This window comes from Microcaecilia unicolor, chromosome 3, assembly GCF_901765095.1.
Source record: "Microcaecilia unicolor chromosome 3, aMicUni1.1, whole genome shotgun sequence".
NCBI lineage: Eukaryota > Metazoa > Chordata > Amphibia > Gymnophiona > Siphonopidae > Microcaecilia > Microcaecilia unicolor.
This window is the reverse complement of record NC_044033.1, coordinates 60081776-60097927: the sequence shown is the minus strand read 5'-3', so window position 1 is coordinate 60097927 and position 16152 is coordinate 60081776. Positions and strand designations below refer to the sequence as shown.

The 16152-nt window shown below is 42.1% G+C and overlaps 1 protein-coding gene across 1 annotated transcript in view; it reads right to left on the bottom strand.

Moving 5' to 3' along the window:
* Positions 1–1883: 1883 nt before the first annotated feature.
* Positions 1884–16152, bottom strand: part of TP53BP2 (tumor protein p53 binding protein 2) — a 184219-nt gene continuing 169950 nt past the window's right edge. Inside the window, 3 exon segments of the mRNA XM_030195966.1 lie at positions 1884–2842; positions 6147–6346; positions 13480–13646. Coding sequence (XP_030051826.1) covers positions 2801–2842; positions 6147–6346; positions 13480–13646 — 409 coding nt within the window. The 3' untranslated portion in view covers positions 1884–2800.

Genomic DNA, 16152 nt, shown 5'->3' with positions numbered 1-16152 from the left:
GATATCTACCTACTTTGCACAACAGAATGACTGGGTCACTCGAGGGCACTTACTTTCTGAGCTACTTCAATATTGCTTTTGCTTTGTGTTTAGGATCACCGACTGTTCTGACAAAAGGTGAATCTTTTCCTCCCAGTCCCAGGGCTATTCCAGGTTGGGTTTTCCTTTGGAATCTGCCAGTATTTTGCACCATTCATCTTTTCCCTAATATTCACAAGCCTCCCCCATCCCCACTGCTGCAACGTATCCTCACAACATAATGTAGCTACCATCCTACTTTAGTGTAGGAATAGTGTTAAGCAGGTGACATGCTATATTTTATATCACACACTGGGTATTATTAGGAAAGGTATGGGAAAACAGGTGTGAAGATGTTATAATGCCATTGTATCGCTCCATGGTGCGACCGCACCTTGAGTATTGTGTTCAATTCTGGTCGCTGCATCTCAAGAAAGATACAGTACAATTGGAAAAGGTGCAGCGAAGGGCGACTAAAATGATAGCAGGGATGGGACGACTTCCCTATGAAGAAAGACTAAGGAGGCTAGGGCTTTTCAACTTGGAGGAGAGACGGCTGAGGGGAGACATGATAGAGGTATATAAAATAATGAGTGGAATGGAACAGGTGGATGTGAAGCGTCTGTTCACGCTTTCCAAAAATACTAGGACTAGGGGGCATGCGATGAAACTACAGTGTAGTAAATTTAAAACAAATCGGAGAAAATATTTCTTCACCCAACGCATAATTAAACTCTGGAATTCGTTGCCGGAGAACATGGTGAAGGCAGTTAGCTTAGCAGAGTTTTAAAAGGGGTTAGACGGTTTCCTAAAGGACAAGTCCATAAACCACTACTAAATGGACTTGGGAAAAATCCACAATTCTAGGAATAACATGTATAGAATGTTTGTACGTTTGGGAAGCTTGCCAGGTGCCCTTGGCCTGGATTGGCTGCTGTTGTGGACAGGATGCTGGGCTCGATGGACCCTTAGTCTTTCCCAGTGTGGCATTACTTATGTACTTAAGGGGCTTGGAATTTAGAGGGGGAGGAGAAGGAGGGTTGCAGTGGGAAATTTCTAATTTAGAAAATGATGATGAATACAATGTTTAGGTACAATGACAGTACATGCTAATTTTCATATTATTGACAATATCTTTGCTTCTGTTTTGTACTGTACTTTTGTACTGTATCACCAATAAAATTGATGGAAAATAAAATAACCCAGTGTAGAGTGTCAGAATATATTTGATGGTGGATTCTGGTCCTTCAGTGCTGCAAACATATTTTTAAGGATAACTATGTTATGCAAATAAATCTGGTTTATGAAACATAGGTAAATCTGTAATGATTGCTCATTGCTAAAATCTCAAAACCCAAACATGCAAGTCCATGCTGTGCTAGAAGAAAATAGGATACAAAAGCTGAGATTAAAGGGAAACACTCCCCTTGCAAAAACTAGTATGTATCTATGCCACATAATGCCCATTTCTTGTACCAGTGACTCTTGCAGATCTGAATTTAACAGAAGCAACTAATCAGCCAAGATACTGACCTATCTTTATACTGCACCAAATCACCACAGGGCAACTGTGACTTGTTTGCATGTACCCCATTAAACAGCTACTGCTATTAAGCATTTCTCAATCAGTGAAATATACTGTATAATGCAATATTATCACATTTTCTAGAACTGCAGATCTTCAAGAATTCACAAAGGTAAAATCTGTACATTGAGTGCACAAAATAATCTCAGAGCCAAGGGCACAAATATGGCTCAGTTCCATGCATGGTGGGAAAAACTGTTACCACTAAGAACATAAACCTAATGAGGACATGTAGCAAAAAAAAAAAAAAAAACCAAAAAAACCCCCAGACACATACAAGCAGGATTTTCACAAAGGTTTATTTCATAGTTTAGAGCCTACAAAGTTTCCACACTATCCATTTTCAAAATTATAACGCAAAAAATAAATACAAAGATCAAAATGTTGACTTTTTTTTTTTTAAACAAAAATACAAAGTCTAAATCTACCTACTCACCATGTAGTGTTAAAACAGTACAAATAACTGCAAGTTCTACTCTGCTATTGGATTTTTATAAAGTTATTGCTCAGCAAAGGCAATGATGCACCAGAAGTTATTTAAAATGAGATTCTCCTGTTAGCAAGGCAACAACCAGCTAGTCAGGCCTTTATTGTTCTTCTACAGACTGGAATATCATCAGATTTAAAAAAACCCCACAATTGGTGGCAGAAATACAGAAACAGCTGAATTTCAGCTCCAGAGAGAAACTGTGCCACAGATTATTAAAACGTGTGTAAACTCTGGGTCTGCACACCTATTTACCACCACTCACAGCGCCAAATTTATAGCTGAACCTGCTCCAACATGTTGACTTTTGCTTAAAAAAGCAAGCATTACACTCTGTTACAGAATAAAGTAGGGTGTGCAAGTTCTTCTTGGGATATGGAATTTAACCCAAGGCTTCCCAAACTTATCCTACTCACAATGAATATGCATATACATTGTGGATGTCCTGAAAACCCATCTGACTACGGGATCCATAGAATGGGTCCGGGAAGCTCTGGTTTAAGATAATATATGCACTTTGCATATCAGGCGCTAATTTGCTACATGCCTCGCTGAATGTGCAGAAACATCAATCCTTCATTTATTTTTATAATGTATTCTTTATTGCTTAAATAAGTCTTGTGAAACTGTATCTGTAACCAGGTGACACAAAGTAATAAATTACAAATCACAGATATATCTGCACTTCATAACCGGGCATCTGGAAGATGTCATGCCAAGCTTCTTTGTCTTGGTTTTATCCTTGGGTAGAGCTAAAAAGAAGAAAAACAACAACGATAAAGTACCAAAAGTATTTTATCATCCCATAAATACACTAATTAAGAAGAGACCATCTAAGAGCTTAAGGACCTTGCTTAGAACCTTTTCAAAGGCTTGAAGCTGTGCTGCCCTGTTCTAACCATTGTTGTACTGCAAAGGTTGGCCTGCACCTAGTTAATACACCCAAGGATTTGAGCAGCTGTGGATTACTTCCATGGTCAGCCTAGTAGTTGGCCACCTGTCTTCCTCCAACTTTCATGTTATTACACATCTATTTACAGATTGTTTAAAAAGTATGTTATAATGCTAAAAATAATGATACGATCTAAGATCTAATAAGCATAACACACACACACCCATTTATAAAAATAAAAAGTTAAATAAAAACTTTGGCAAGAAAAGTATCCATCCGGATTAAATCAAACACAAATAATATAACAAATATAAAACAAACACAAATATAAACTCCACTTTAAAAAAAAAAAAAATCTGAACACAGATTATATGATGAGTCTCCCAAACAGTCCATCCACAATTCAGTCTGAGACCCTGAAAAGGAAGATATCGCCTAATCTGGAAAACCACCTTTGGCAGTTTATTCCAAAGGAGGCCTAGCAGTGCCAGAGGCAGTTACTATGGAGGGAAGCACAAAAACTCAAAGCAGGTATGATGTTTATTCAAGAGACACATGGTATGGACTTTCATACTATAATCTCTGCCTCTAATATAAAAGACTATAGAAAACAAAGGGTAGTGATTTTATTGGGCAAAAATGTTCAAACTGCAATCTTAGATACTAAGAGAGACCTAGAACATACAGTGGGGGAAATAAGTATTTGATCCCTTGCTGATTTTGTAAGTTTGCCCACTGACAAAGACATGAGCAGCCCATAATTGAAGGGTAGGTTATTGGTAACAGTGAGAGATAGCACATCACAAATTAAATCCGGAAAATCACATTGTGGAAAGTATATGAATTTATTTGCATTCTGCAGAGGGAAATAAGTATTTGATCCCTCTGGCAAACAAGACCTAATACTTGGTGGCAAAACCCTTGTTGGCAAGCACAGCGGTCAGACGTCTTCTGTAGTTGATGATGAGGTTTGCACACATGTCAGGAGGAATTTTGGTCCACTCCTCTTTGCAGATCATCTCTAAATCATTAAGAGTTCTGGGCTGTCGCTTGGCAACTCGCAGCTTCAGCTCCCTCCATAAGTTTTCAATGGGATTAAGGTCTGGTGACTGGCTAGGCCACTCCATGACCCTAATGTGCTTCTTCCTGAGCCACTCCTTTGTTGCCTTGGCTGTATGTTTTGGGTCATTGTCGTGCTGGAAGACCCAGCCACGACCCATTTTTAAGGCCCTGGCGGAGGGAAGGAGGTTGTCACTCAGAATTGTACGGTACATGGCCCCATCCATTCTCCCATTGATGCGGTGAAGTAGTCCTGTGCCCTTAGCAGAGAAACACCCCCAAAACATAACATTTCCACCTCCATGCTTGACAGTGGGGACGGTGTTCTTTGGGTCATAGGCAGCATTTCTCTTCCTCCAAACACGGCGAGTTGAGTTCATGCCAAAGAGCTCAATTTTTGTCTCATCTGACCACAGCACCTTCTCCCAATCACTCTCGGCATCATCCAGGTGTTCACTGGCAAACTTCAGACGGGCCGTCACATGTGCCTTGCGGAGCAGGGGGACCTTGCGGGCACTGCAGGATTGCAATCCGTTATGTCGTAATGTGTTACCAATGGTTTTCGTGGTGACAGTGGTCCCAGCTGCCTTGAGATCATTGACAAGTTCCCCCCTTGTAGTTGTAGGCTGATTTCTAACCTTCCTCATGATCAAGGATACCCCACGAGGTGAGATTTTGCGTGGAGCCCCAGATCTTTGTCGATTGACAGTCATTTTGTACTTCTTCCATTTTCTTACTATGGCACCAACAGTTGTCTCCTTCTCGCCCAGCGTCTTACTGATGGTTTTGTAGCCCATTCCAGCCTTGTGCAGGTGTATGATCTTGTCCCTGACATCCTTAGACAGCTCCTTGCTCTTGGCCATTTTGTAGAGGTTAGAGTCTGACTGATTCACTGAGTCTGTGGACAGGTGTCTTTCATACAGGTGACCATTGCCGACAGCTGTCTGTCATGCAGGTAACGAGTTGATTTGGAGCATCTACCTGGTCTGTAGGGGCCAGATCTCTTACTGGTTGGTGAGGGATCAAATACTTATTTCCCTCTGCAGAATGCAAATAAATTCATATACTTTCCACAATGTGATTTTCCGGATTTAATTTGTGATGTGCTATCTCTCACTGTTACCAATAACCTACCCTTCAATTATGGGCTGCTCATGTCTTTGTCAGTGGGCAAACTTACAAAATCAGCAAGGGATCAAATACTTATTTCCCCCACTGTACATCTGTACATAAAACCATGTCAAATAACTTTGCCCTGAAAATACCTTTAACTAAATATCTGAAATAGCACTGTGGCACAGGAGAGAAAGAACAGTCTCTTGTCATGGCCAGCAAGATGCAGGCACAGTGTGAAATCAGAAGCCAGCATCTACAATCACTGCTAGCACAGATGGATTTAGCCTTGGCTGGCTTCCTGGGGCACTGAAAAACAAGGATAGATTTAATAAGGCAAGCCTAGTGGCTCAGTTTAAGTGCTCTGCACAGCCATGTGGAAGCACACCAGTTCAATCCCCAAGTTTTCCACTCTTTAGGTTGGCCCAGTACGGAGCATGCTGTGCAAGAGGCTTTCACAGTCCCTCCCCCTTCAGGAAGGATAAGGAAGGTATCATGGCCATTGCTCAAGAATGACACCTATTGGCTATATTCAGGACCTATGATGCACAGCCCCCAGCCCAGGATTGTTGTTGCAATAGCCAGGCTAGGTCTATTGGGAGTTATAGGTGAACTATATAAGTAATGTGATTTACTCTTTTGTAAACCACTTTGGGCTGAACTTTGTTCAAGGAAGACAGTATATAAATATAATATAAATATATATAAAATAGGTGAAACATCTCTACACATTTGTAAAAAGTAGTCTGTCCTATCCCCCTGGTGGCAGATCTCAGTTCTGGTTCTGATTAAGATTAAGCTGGGAGCAAAAAACACACACACACCAAGAAAAGATGTGCAAAATAACCAAGACGACAAGAAAATCCTATCTTTAATTCGGACCTTTTTAAAACTCCAGATGCTGAAGCCATCATCTGATTTGCTCTAGGAATTCTGCCAAACATATAGTTGCAGAAAGTAGCTCAAGTGTTAGGCCTAAATAGGAACCTTACCCCAAGTAAGTTGCGTGGCACATATCCTTCTTGGTCATTTAAGCGAGCCCACCACCACTCAATTTCATCCTCATCCTCCCTGCGCAAGATGGTCATGCAATCTCCCTCCTTCATAGGCAACTCATCCTCATTCTGAGTTTCTAAGTCCCAGAGAGCATAAACCACTCCTCTGTTCATGATGCCCATTTTTTCCTGCACACCTGCAAAATATCAAACAAACACAACTACGTATTAAAAATAAGAGACCCTGCAGCTTTGTTATCAACTGGATGTCGTTGTCATTATGGGACCTAAGATTACAGAGTGAAAGATAAAGATGGCTCTTTATAAAATTGAACTGAACTCAATAAGATAAGTACAAAGTACTATGGATTTTGAAAAAGAAGTGAATTGGAATGTTTAATGAATATTGAATGAACATTAAAGATGGTTGCTTTGGAAGGTTTTTTTTTTTTTTATGCCAGTGATGAAAGTTTCAGCTCCAAAGGGATTGTATTGCCTGGAGCTCATCTGAGGCTTTTTCCATTTTTTTTTGGCTATCTACTGAATAGATTGGTACTTTGGAAATGAGGAAATTATATGTATTTTGATGCTGTTTATAATCTTTATTATGCAAGGAATATAACAGAAGCAGCAAACAAACCATGATTGGTTGAGGAATATTCTCAGAACTAAGACAGTAAGGGAAAAGGGAGGACAATATTCAGTTCTTATTCCACAAAGGCATTCATCTTCTCTCATTTACTTAAGAGGAGGAAATAAAGAAACTCATTATAGTAATTCCTTTCAAAACCTGTCACTATCTGCCCATCTATCACTTTAGGACATGAAGTAGAAAGTTCTGGGTGGAATCAATTATTCTAAGGAATAAGTTAATGAGATCAAGCAAAACTTTAAACTACAGCAAATGATAGGGCCCCTCCCACTGCGTGTGATAGTCTTCACACATGTTTGTTTCAACCTGATAAAGGGAATGTAGCTCATTAATGCTACCTAAAAAAATAATTTATGTCCGCATACATTCAGAAAACTGAACCAAATACTCTTCCTCAGAGTTCTTGGTTTTGCAAAATGAAATAGCCACAGTTTTTTTTAAACAAAAGCTGCAGTGACTGTCCAGTGCACAGAAATACAACAAAAATCCTACACAGAAAACAGAAAATTAATTTCATTACAAATATATAGAAAGTGATAACATAAGAAATGGAGAGACCTAAAGAATATAATTTGTCAGTTTGCTGAGCAGACAGCCGCTGAATTTACCAAAGAACCCAGGAGTAATTCTCATATTATAAACATGAGCTATCTGCTATTGCCTTAACAGTGTAATATAAGGAGAAATTAGATCTTACCTGCTAATTTGCTTTCCTTTAGTCCCTCCGGACCGGACCAGGATTGGACTGATGGGTTGTGCTCGCCTACCAGCAGGTGGAGACTGAGAAAAAACTCTGACTCTAGAGAGCCAATAGGAGCCCTGGCCATGTGACCTTAGCCTCAGTATTTGAATAACAAAGCAGGAAAGAAAGAAAGACCTTCTGTGCCGTATGGAATCCTAGCAGCCACAAAGCACTCGGCAATGCCAAGTATCAGAGCTCACCAGCAACTCTCACCAGAGAAGTGGTATGGCCCAATATGTATTACAGCTCACCAGCAACTCTCACTAGAGAAGTGGTATGGCTCACTTGTACTATAGCTCACCAGCAACTCTCACCAGAGAAGCGATATGGCTCACATGTAATATAGCTCACCAGCAACTCTCCCCAGAGAAGTGGTATGGCTCACGTATAATATAGCTCACCCGCAACTCTCACCAGAGAAGTGGTATGGCTCACTTGTCTTATAGCTCACCAGCAACTCTCACCAGAGAAGTGGTATGGCCCACTTAAGATTTTATATATATTCCATCAACTGAGCTTACCAGCAACTCTCACCAGAAAAGTGGTAAATCATATTTAAGGTTTTATAGATTTTCCAGCAACTGAGCTCAGCCACAACTCTCACCAGAGAAGTGGTATGGCGTATTTAAGGTTTTATAGATAGATTCCAGCAATTGAGCTCACCAGCAACCACCAGAGAAGTGGTATAGACCACGTAAAGTTCTGTATATATATATAGTATTGTTCCACGAATCGTAAAGGAATGAATACACTTCCTACTGAATACACTTCCTACTTAATAAAAGAAGCTAAAGAGTAGAGAGAACATGGGAGGGGCCTGGTCCGGTCCGGAGGGACTAAAGGAAAGCAAATTAGCAGGTAAGATCTAATTTCTCCTTCCTTAGCATCCCTCCGGACCGGACCAGGATTGGACTGATGGGAAGTACCAAAGCAGTAATCTGAAGGGAGGGACCCTATGAAAACTGCAGAGAAATGTTCATGCTGCATAGGCCACCTGGCGACAACTAACATGTAGTGTGTCCCAATGAGCAAAATAAAATGAAACTAGGACTAAGTTGCCAACTTACCAATGTGCACCGAGAGCACCAAAAATCGCCATAGTAAGAATAGAGCCCGCTTCTGAAGTTGTGGAATATGTTGTAATACGCTGTGGAACTGCCCTCTCAGCGAGAAGAGAAATAGACATTCTCATTTCCTTGATCCTTCGCGATATAGCGGGTTAGAAACAATGAAAAACTTTTACGCCTACTGGCTAGAAGGACAAAACCAATAAGAAAAAACCGATTGGGAAAGGTGAAAACTTTAAACTACAGCAGACCGAAAAGAAGTTACCAACCGTAGAAGTATTCCACACATAGATCTACTTGCTGCAATGGCTACTGGGAAACACTGCTTGAAGAGGAAAACTTTATAGAAAAAGTTATGGCTACTAGAAAACAGAACTTTAAGAGTCTGTTCACCTAGTTCACCTAGCTGGTGGACGAAGCGGGAGGTACAGGTGCAGGACTCCTTTAAGAAACCGCTTTGACAGTGGATGCTGCATAAGCGTGCGGTTGTCAACAGTATCATGCATCACTGATAGAGCTGCCAAATGAACTCTAATGGATGAGTAAGACAGACAAGATTTCGCAAGATGCAGAAGATATTCCAAAACATGCAAAATGGATACTGTTTGTGGAATGAAGTGGCGAGAGGAGTACCACAGAGTGAACCGTCGCCACTTTGATTCATAGGACTTTAATGTAGATTTCTGTCTGGAAGCAATTAAAACTTGAAGTACTTCCTGCGAAAATATCAAAGATGTTGCAGACCCAGTAACCACGCCATAAGTTTGAGTGACTGGGGGTCCGGATGTAGAAGGGTGCCTTGGTTCTGCGTAAACACCTAGTGAGATGATGGAAGAAACGCATAAAGAAGGCTGAAAAACCCCTGCTGGACGTTGGCATCTGTCCCTGTCTCCGTCAAGACTGTTGCTGAACAGAAGAAGCAAGAAATGTTCGTGAGCCTGAAGGCAAAAAGAGATAGCCCTGAAGTGTCGCAGTGAGGAAGTAAGGCTGAAAAAATGAGAGTCCATTCACCTAAATGCAGGGTGACACAACTAAGAAAAAATGAGTACAAACTCAAGAGTATACTCTTAACTCCTCCTTGGCGTATGACATAACCCATTGCCATGGCAAGGACCAACATAGCTCTCTCCGCCTTGTTTGTCAGTAGGGAAAACAAAATTCACCCGAAGGTAAAACGAATTGCTGAGGTCCCCCAGAAAAAAAATATATACAAACAAGCTTCTGCCAAAAAGTGTACTGCACGAAGCATCCCAATGACAGAACTAAGGTTCTTGAGATAACTAGATGACACTTAAATAGTGCGATTGATGACCCTGAGATTCGCAATAGGATGAAGGAAAATTCCTTCTTGGGCATTAGAAAGTAAAATTGCATTCTGCAGAATAGAGCGAGGAAATGGCCGAAGGCCCAAGGTCACCAAGAAAAATATAAACTGGGATGTTTGCAGAGGAGACAAAAGACTGTGCGCCAACCTGACTAAACAAAGAGAAAATCAGAGATATCTGATGAGAGATCAAATGAGAGGCCTGGCTACAATCACCACCCAACCTAGAGACTGTAAGAAATGCAACACCCGGTGCGTGACCTGAGAACTCTGCTGATAAGACTTTCTCCAATTAGGCAGTCGTCTAGGTAAGAATGAAATGACCCTAAGAGCGCAATGAACATCCTCTTAGATCTATAAAAGAACGGAAGAGAGAGTACTGCTGAAAATGACCGGTTAATGCATAAGCAAAAAACTAGCCATTCTCTGGATCCTGAGGAGAAGAGGAAGGGTGACCAAGGACACCAGTTAAATAGGGCTACAAACTCCAACCCTATCTCTATGGCGTTCCATAGTTGGGTAAGTTCTGAATATAGAAAGTTCTGAATATAGGAGTCCACCAGCTATGGTAGTACGCTCCGGAGAGAAAAAAATTGTCCCAGTATGAACGTCTGATTCACTGGCCTGTAATTTCTTGGATCTCCCTAATCCACATACCACTAATCCACGTACCACGGTCATGCGTCCTCCCTCACTGAGAGGTAGATTGTAAGCTCCTTTGAGCAGGGAACGTCCTTCTTTGTTAATTTGTACAGCACTGCGTAACCCTAGTAGCGCTCTAGAAATGTTAAGTAGTAGTAGTAGTACCAGACTCACACCCAATAGATATGAATGTTGAGCTTGTTTCAGGTTAAAACACCGAACCTAGGCCCAGGGTCCCCGGTGTTTCTAGTGGTGAACAGCCATGGCAAATATTGTATGCGTTAGTTTGCAGAATTACTGCAAAGCCTTGCTTTTGGAGCAGAGATTTCTGTTCGATACTCTCGTGAGAGGTTTTTTTTTTGTTTTTTTGTTTTTTCTTTTCTTTAATGCTGTTCTGGCTGTAGAAAGGTGGACATTTGAGCTTCCCCAGAATGGCAAAACTTATGTACCTATGCCCATTAGATATGAATGCTGGACTTGATGGACTTTAGGCCTTACCCAGCATAACCATACTTATGTACCTATGGTATAAATACACAGGAAGTGAGTGAATCCCCTTCCAATTGAAAGAACACTCTGGAGTGAAGGCGCATAGAATGAAAATGAAAAGGACAAACTTGGAAATTACCTGTAACGAAAAAAGTGAAGTTGTGCCACAGCCACTTGGTGAAGGCAGTGTAGACAAGACTGTATCTGAATTCAAGAAAGCTTGATATAACATCAGGTCTCTAAGGAAGAGGAAGACATAGCAGATGGTATGTATAGGCATACTGGACCAAACCAGGATGTTTATAATCTGCCAATGCTGAACTGATAGAGTAGTGACAAACACGAGTAGATGGTTTGAGGACCGTCCACTATCTTTAAGTGAAAGGATGACTTTATTCTCTAAGTGACCATATGTCCTGTAAAAACCAGAAGAAAGCTAAAATGAAAAATGAGAGGCTTCAAGGCAGTTGGAAAAGAAGGGAAGACATGAATAAAGCATGCCTGCTAAGGCAGCTGAGTGACTGGGAGCTTGGTAGACAGGACTGTCCCTCAGAGAATATGAAAGAGCTGATATATCCCCATGGCATCTGAACAATATACTGTATGCCTCTAGAGAAGGCTTCTTAAAGTCGGAAAAAGAAAACACTGTGTAACACTACAGCCATTGAGAGTGTCTGTTAAGTTCTTAAAACACTATATAACATCATACGCATGGAGTAAAATGCTTGAAAGGAACTAAGATATTATGGTCAGAATTGCAAAGTACCAATCAATTGACTCTTAGACAATGTAGTCCTATTCACCAGGGAATGAGAAAGACAGAAATTTACTCTATGCCTATAGAGAAAGTTTCTAAAGTTCTTAAAACACTGTATAATACTACAGCTATTGAGGAAAATGCTTGAAATGAATTATGATATTATGATAAGATGCAGATTTTCCACCAGGCAATGAAAAATGACTGAGCACCAGAAAAAACTAGTGTTAACAGCCCCATGATACATAGAAATTTAAAAGAAGAAAAGCTTGTTATATATCCATATATGAAAGGAGCCCCCTTTCAACCAAATATTGCCTGCTGATGTGAAGAGCATTTTAGAATACGCCGTTCAGCACATACAAAAGTGTACACATCTTGGAGCCGAACTGCTCTATGAACTGCAGCCTTACCTTCAGCAGAGAGATCCCCGACTGATAAGATGGAGGGAGAAACAAAATGGCCGCCGTTCGCTCCACTGGCCCTGTGGCGATTGTCGACAGCGCGCCCGACACCTCCGAACAAGCGGAGCCCAGTGGAACGGCGAAGAAACAACAGCCGGCGAAAAAGGCCCCGAAAAAACTGGAGGCAGCACCGGACCCGAAGAAACCTTGAAGGGAGAGCAAAATTTACATGTTCCGGCTGCGTGAACTGCGCGACGCTGACCGACAGCAGCTGTTTGAACTTTTAAGCCATATCGGAAAAAACAGGTGGCCGCGCTTACGCGGTTCGCACCTTTCTTTTTTTTTTTTTTTCATTTGTTTAAACTGCCGCCACCAAAACGCAAGAAAATGGAGGAAATTAAATCTGACGAGAAAAATCGCAGTTTAAAGTCACAGATACTGAATTATTTTCTTTTGTTTGTTTTTTTTTTTTGTTTTTTTTTATAACCCCTCAATCATAATAAAACACTGGAGCTGCCTGCTCGTTAGAAGTCTGGGGAAAGAAAGGCTGCTTCTTTGAATTTACTTTTATTTGATTTAATTCTTTTAAAGCAGCTACCTGTTAAAAGTGGCTGCCTCTCCCAAAGACGGTACACCTTTCCAGAGAAAGGGACGGCCCTTCCCTGCTAAGCCAGGGAGATGGGGAGGAAGGGGGGTGGACTCGAGACACCCGAGTTTAACACCCCCGAGGCTGTCAAAGAAAGAAGAGAAAGGAAACCCTGTCAAGCCTCTAAATAAGATTCCAGGCACAGAAGAATTATCACAAATATCTGTAATATCTAAAGAGAAAAGGAGAGAGACTAATGGGCTCACTTCCTACCTGCTGGGAGACTGAGAAAATACTGAGGCTAAGGTCACATGGCCAGGGCTCCTATTGGCTCTCTAGAGTCAGAGTTTTTTCTCAGTCTCCACCTGCTGGTAGGCGAGCACAACCCATCAGTCCAATCCTGGTCCGGTCCGGAGGGATGCTAAGGAAATGCAAATTAACCTTTCAAAACATGATCTAGTCTACTGAATATATACAAAATATTTCTACAGCTACGGTTTAATACCTTGTTCTGAAGGAGTTTTGGTGGGAAAACAGCACTGCGGTATTATAATCCACCTAAAACTCCTTTAGAACAGTAACTGCTCCAAGCTCAGGCAGTAGTATATATATAAGCTCAGTTCTACAAAAGGAAGTGTAATTTCACTAGGCAGCAGCTGATACTTACCATAGAGAAACTGAGAACACTGACTGTAACCTTCTTCCATTTCCTCACACTTATCTGCTGCGGTCTGTAGATCGCTATATGTCATGGCGAACACAGCTGCTCCCGACTCCACCAGAAACTTGCACATCTGCACATTATTACAAGAAGCAGCACAGTGCAACGGAGTCCTGTAAACGTGGAAGAGAAAAACAAACATGCTCAATACTAGGGCTCTCAGAGATATTTCAGCTTAGGTCGCCCCTTCCTCATATTCTGCAACACACAGTCCATTCCTAGCAATGGGAAAGATCATGCTAGAAGGCAGATAGGGTTTGTTTGACAGGTGGATTCCACAAGGCTCCTGTCTTTCTGCAGTGTTTAATCTTTTTCTTTTACCTTTATGTACATTGTTGAGAGGTTTGGGAGTACAATACAAGTTGTATGCTGATGACATACAGTTTGTACTGCATGTCGAGAACTCTTTTGAACACACTTTTGTTAAATTGAGATTTTACCTTTCAAAAATATTGCAATGGATGGAAGGAAATCGGTTGAAACGGAACATTTCAAAAACTCAAATTCTTTTCCTCACTGGTACAAAAGGGGTAAATTGTCCTAAGATTTTTAACATTGACTCTGCTAATATCCCTATTGTCTATCAGATTAGAAATTTGGGGGTGCAACTTGACACTACATTATCTATGAAAAACCAGGTTGGAAACATAATAGCAAAGGTATTTTATAAATTAAGAATTGTACGGCGTATTAGAGTGCTGGTTTCTGTTGAAAACTTTTGTAAAATTGTTCAGTCTGTAGTTTGTCCACTGTTATAATACTTTAATGGTTTGCTAATGGGCATTACCAGTCACATGCTGAAGGCGCTACAAGTAGTTCAGAATGTTATAGCCTGAGTGATTAAAGGAGGTTCTCGTTATGATCTGCATTGGCTCCCTGTAAAATTTTGCATTGAATTTAAAATTTTATTGCTAGTTTTCAAAATATTGAATGTAATATTTCACCAACTTTTAGTGACACTGTAAGAAGTTATCAACCCACTTGCTCTCTGAGATCATCTCAGAAACAGTTACTTGACGTGCCTTCATTTCATCAGGCTTATTTAGAAGAATGCAGATCATCCAGTTTCTATATCAAAGGTCTGAAATTATGGAATGCTTTGCAAATTGAACTTTGTTCAATACAAAATATGAACCAGTTAAAAAAAGCATTGAAAACTCATTTATTTCTTCAGGCTTTTGGTTCCTCTGATGTATAAATTATTTTAATACCATGTAAATTTTAATCTGCTGTATGTTTGAATTGTAGAGTTTTTTTGTACAGTTTGTTGTGTAAAGAAATAATTTTTATTCTCTTGTTTTTTCATATTTTATATGTGATTTGTTCCCCGCTTAGACTTTTAAAGATATAACGGGTTATAAAGTTTTATTTATATGCCGCACTCCAAGTACCCTCTTTCACAACTGCAAATGAGCAAAAAGCCCACTGCCAACTGCTTGTCTTAAAGCTGATATTACAGACGTAGGAACAATAACTGGTGGAACAGTAGGAAGACAGTCCTTTCCATCCACACACTGTGCCCCTCATTTGGCTCTCTTGAATTTGAATGAAATGCATAGAGCACTTCCTTATTTCTAAGTTACTGGAGTCCAGTAAAATTTCCTTCTTTGGAAATACAGGTTGACAGCGGAGGTAACTGATCCCTGAACACTGCATCCTAAATTGAAATTTTCTAACAACCAACCATCCCACAAGAATCAAACCTATAAATGGGAAGTGACCGACTCACCTGCAAATGCGCAGTAGAGACTTCCCTCTCTGTCCCGCCCCCGCGTCAAGACGTGATGACGGGAGGGGGAGGGGGCGGGACAGAGAGGGAAACTGCGCGGAAGGGGAGGGAGGGAACCGCTGACGTCGCTACCCGCTCCCCCCCCAAGGTAGCCGCTACCGCCCCCCCCCCCCCGGAGTCGCCACCACCCCCCCCCCCCTTCACCCGGCCCGGGCCCTCTCTTCGTTATTCAACTTACAGCAGCGCCGAAACAGCAGCAAGCAGCAGCTCCCGTTGGCCTTCCTTCACTGCCTGTGCCCCGCCCTCGCCGACGTGACGTCACACGAGGGCGGGCACAGGCAGTGAAGGAACTAGGCCAACGGGAGCTGCTGCTTGCTGCTGTTTCGGCGCTGCTGTAAGTTGAATAACGAAGAGAGGGCCCGGGCCGGGTGAAGGGGGGGGGGTGGTGGCGACATGGGAGGTCTCAGAAAGAGGGGGGCCTTGGAGCTGGGAGGGCTGGACTGAAGGGGGCCTTCCAGCTGGCTGGGAAGAAGGGGGGGCCTTGGAACTGGGAGGGAGGGAGGAAAGGGGGCCTTGGGAGCTGGGGGGGCCTGGGGCCTTGGAACTGGGAGGGAGGGCAGGGGGGACTTGCAGCTGGGAAGGGGGGAGGACTGGAGCCTTGGAGCTGGGAGGGAGGGCAGGGGGGCCCTTACAGTTGTGAGGGAGACCCTTACAGTTGTGAGGGAGAGCAGGGGGCCTTGGAACTGGGAGGGAGGGAGGGAGGGAAGGGGGCCTTGGGAGTTGGGGGGGCCTTGCAGCTGGGAAGGGGGGAGGACTGGAGCTGGGAAGGAGGGCAGGGGGGCCCTTACAGTTGTGAGGGAGAGCAGGGGGCCTTGGAACTGGGAGGGAGG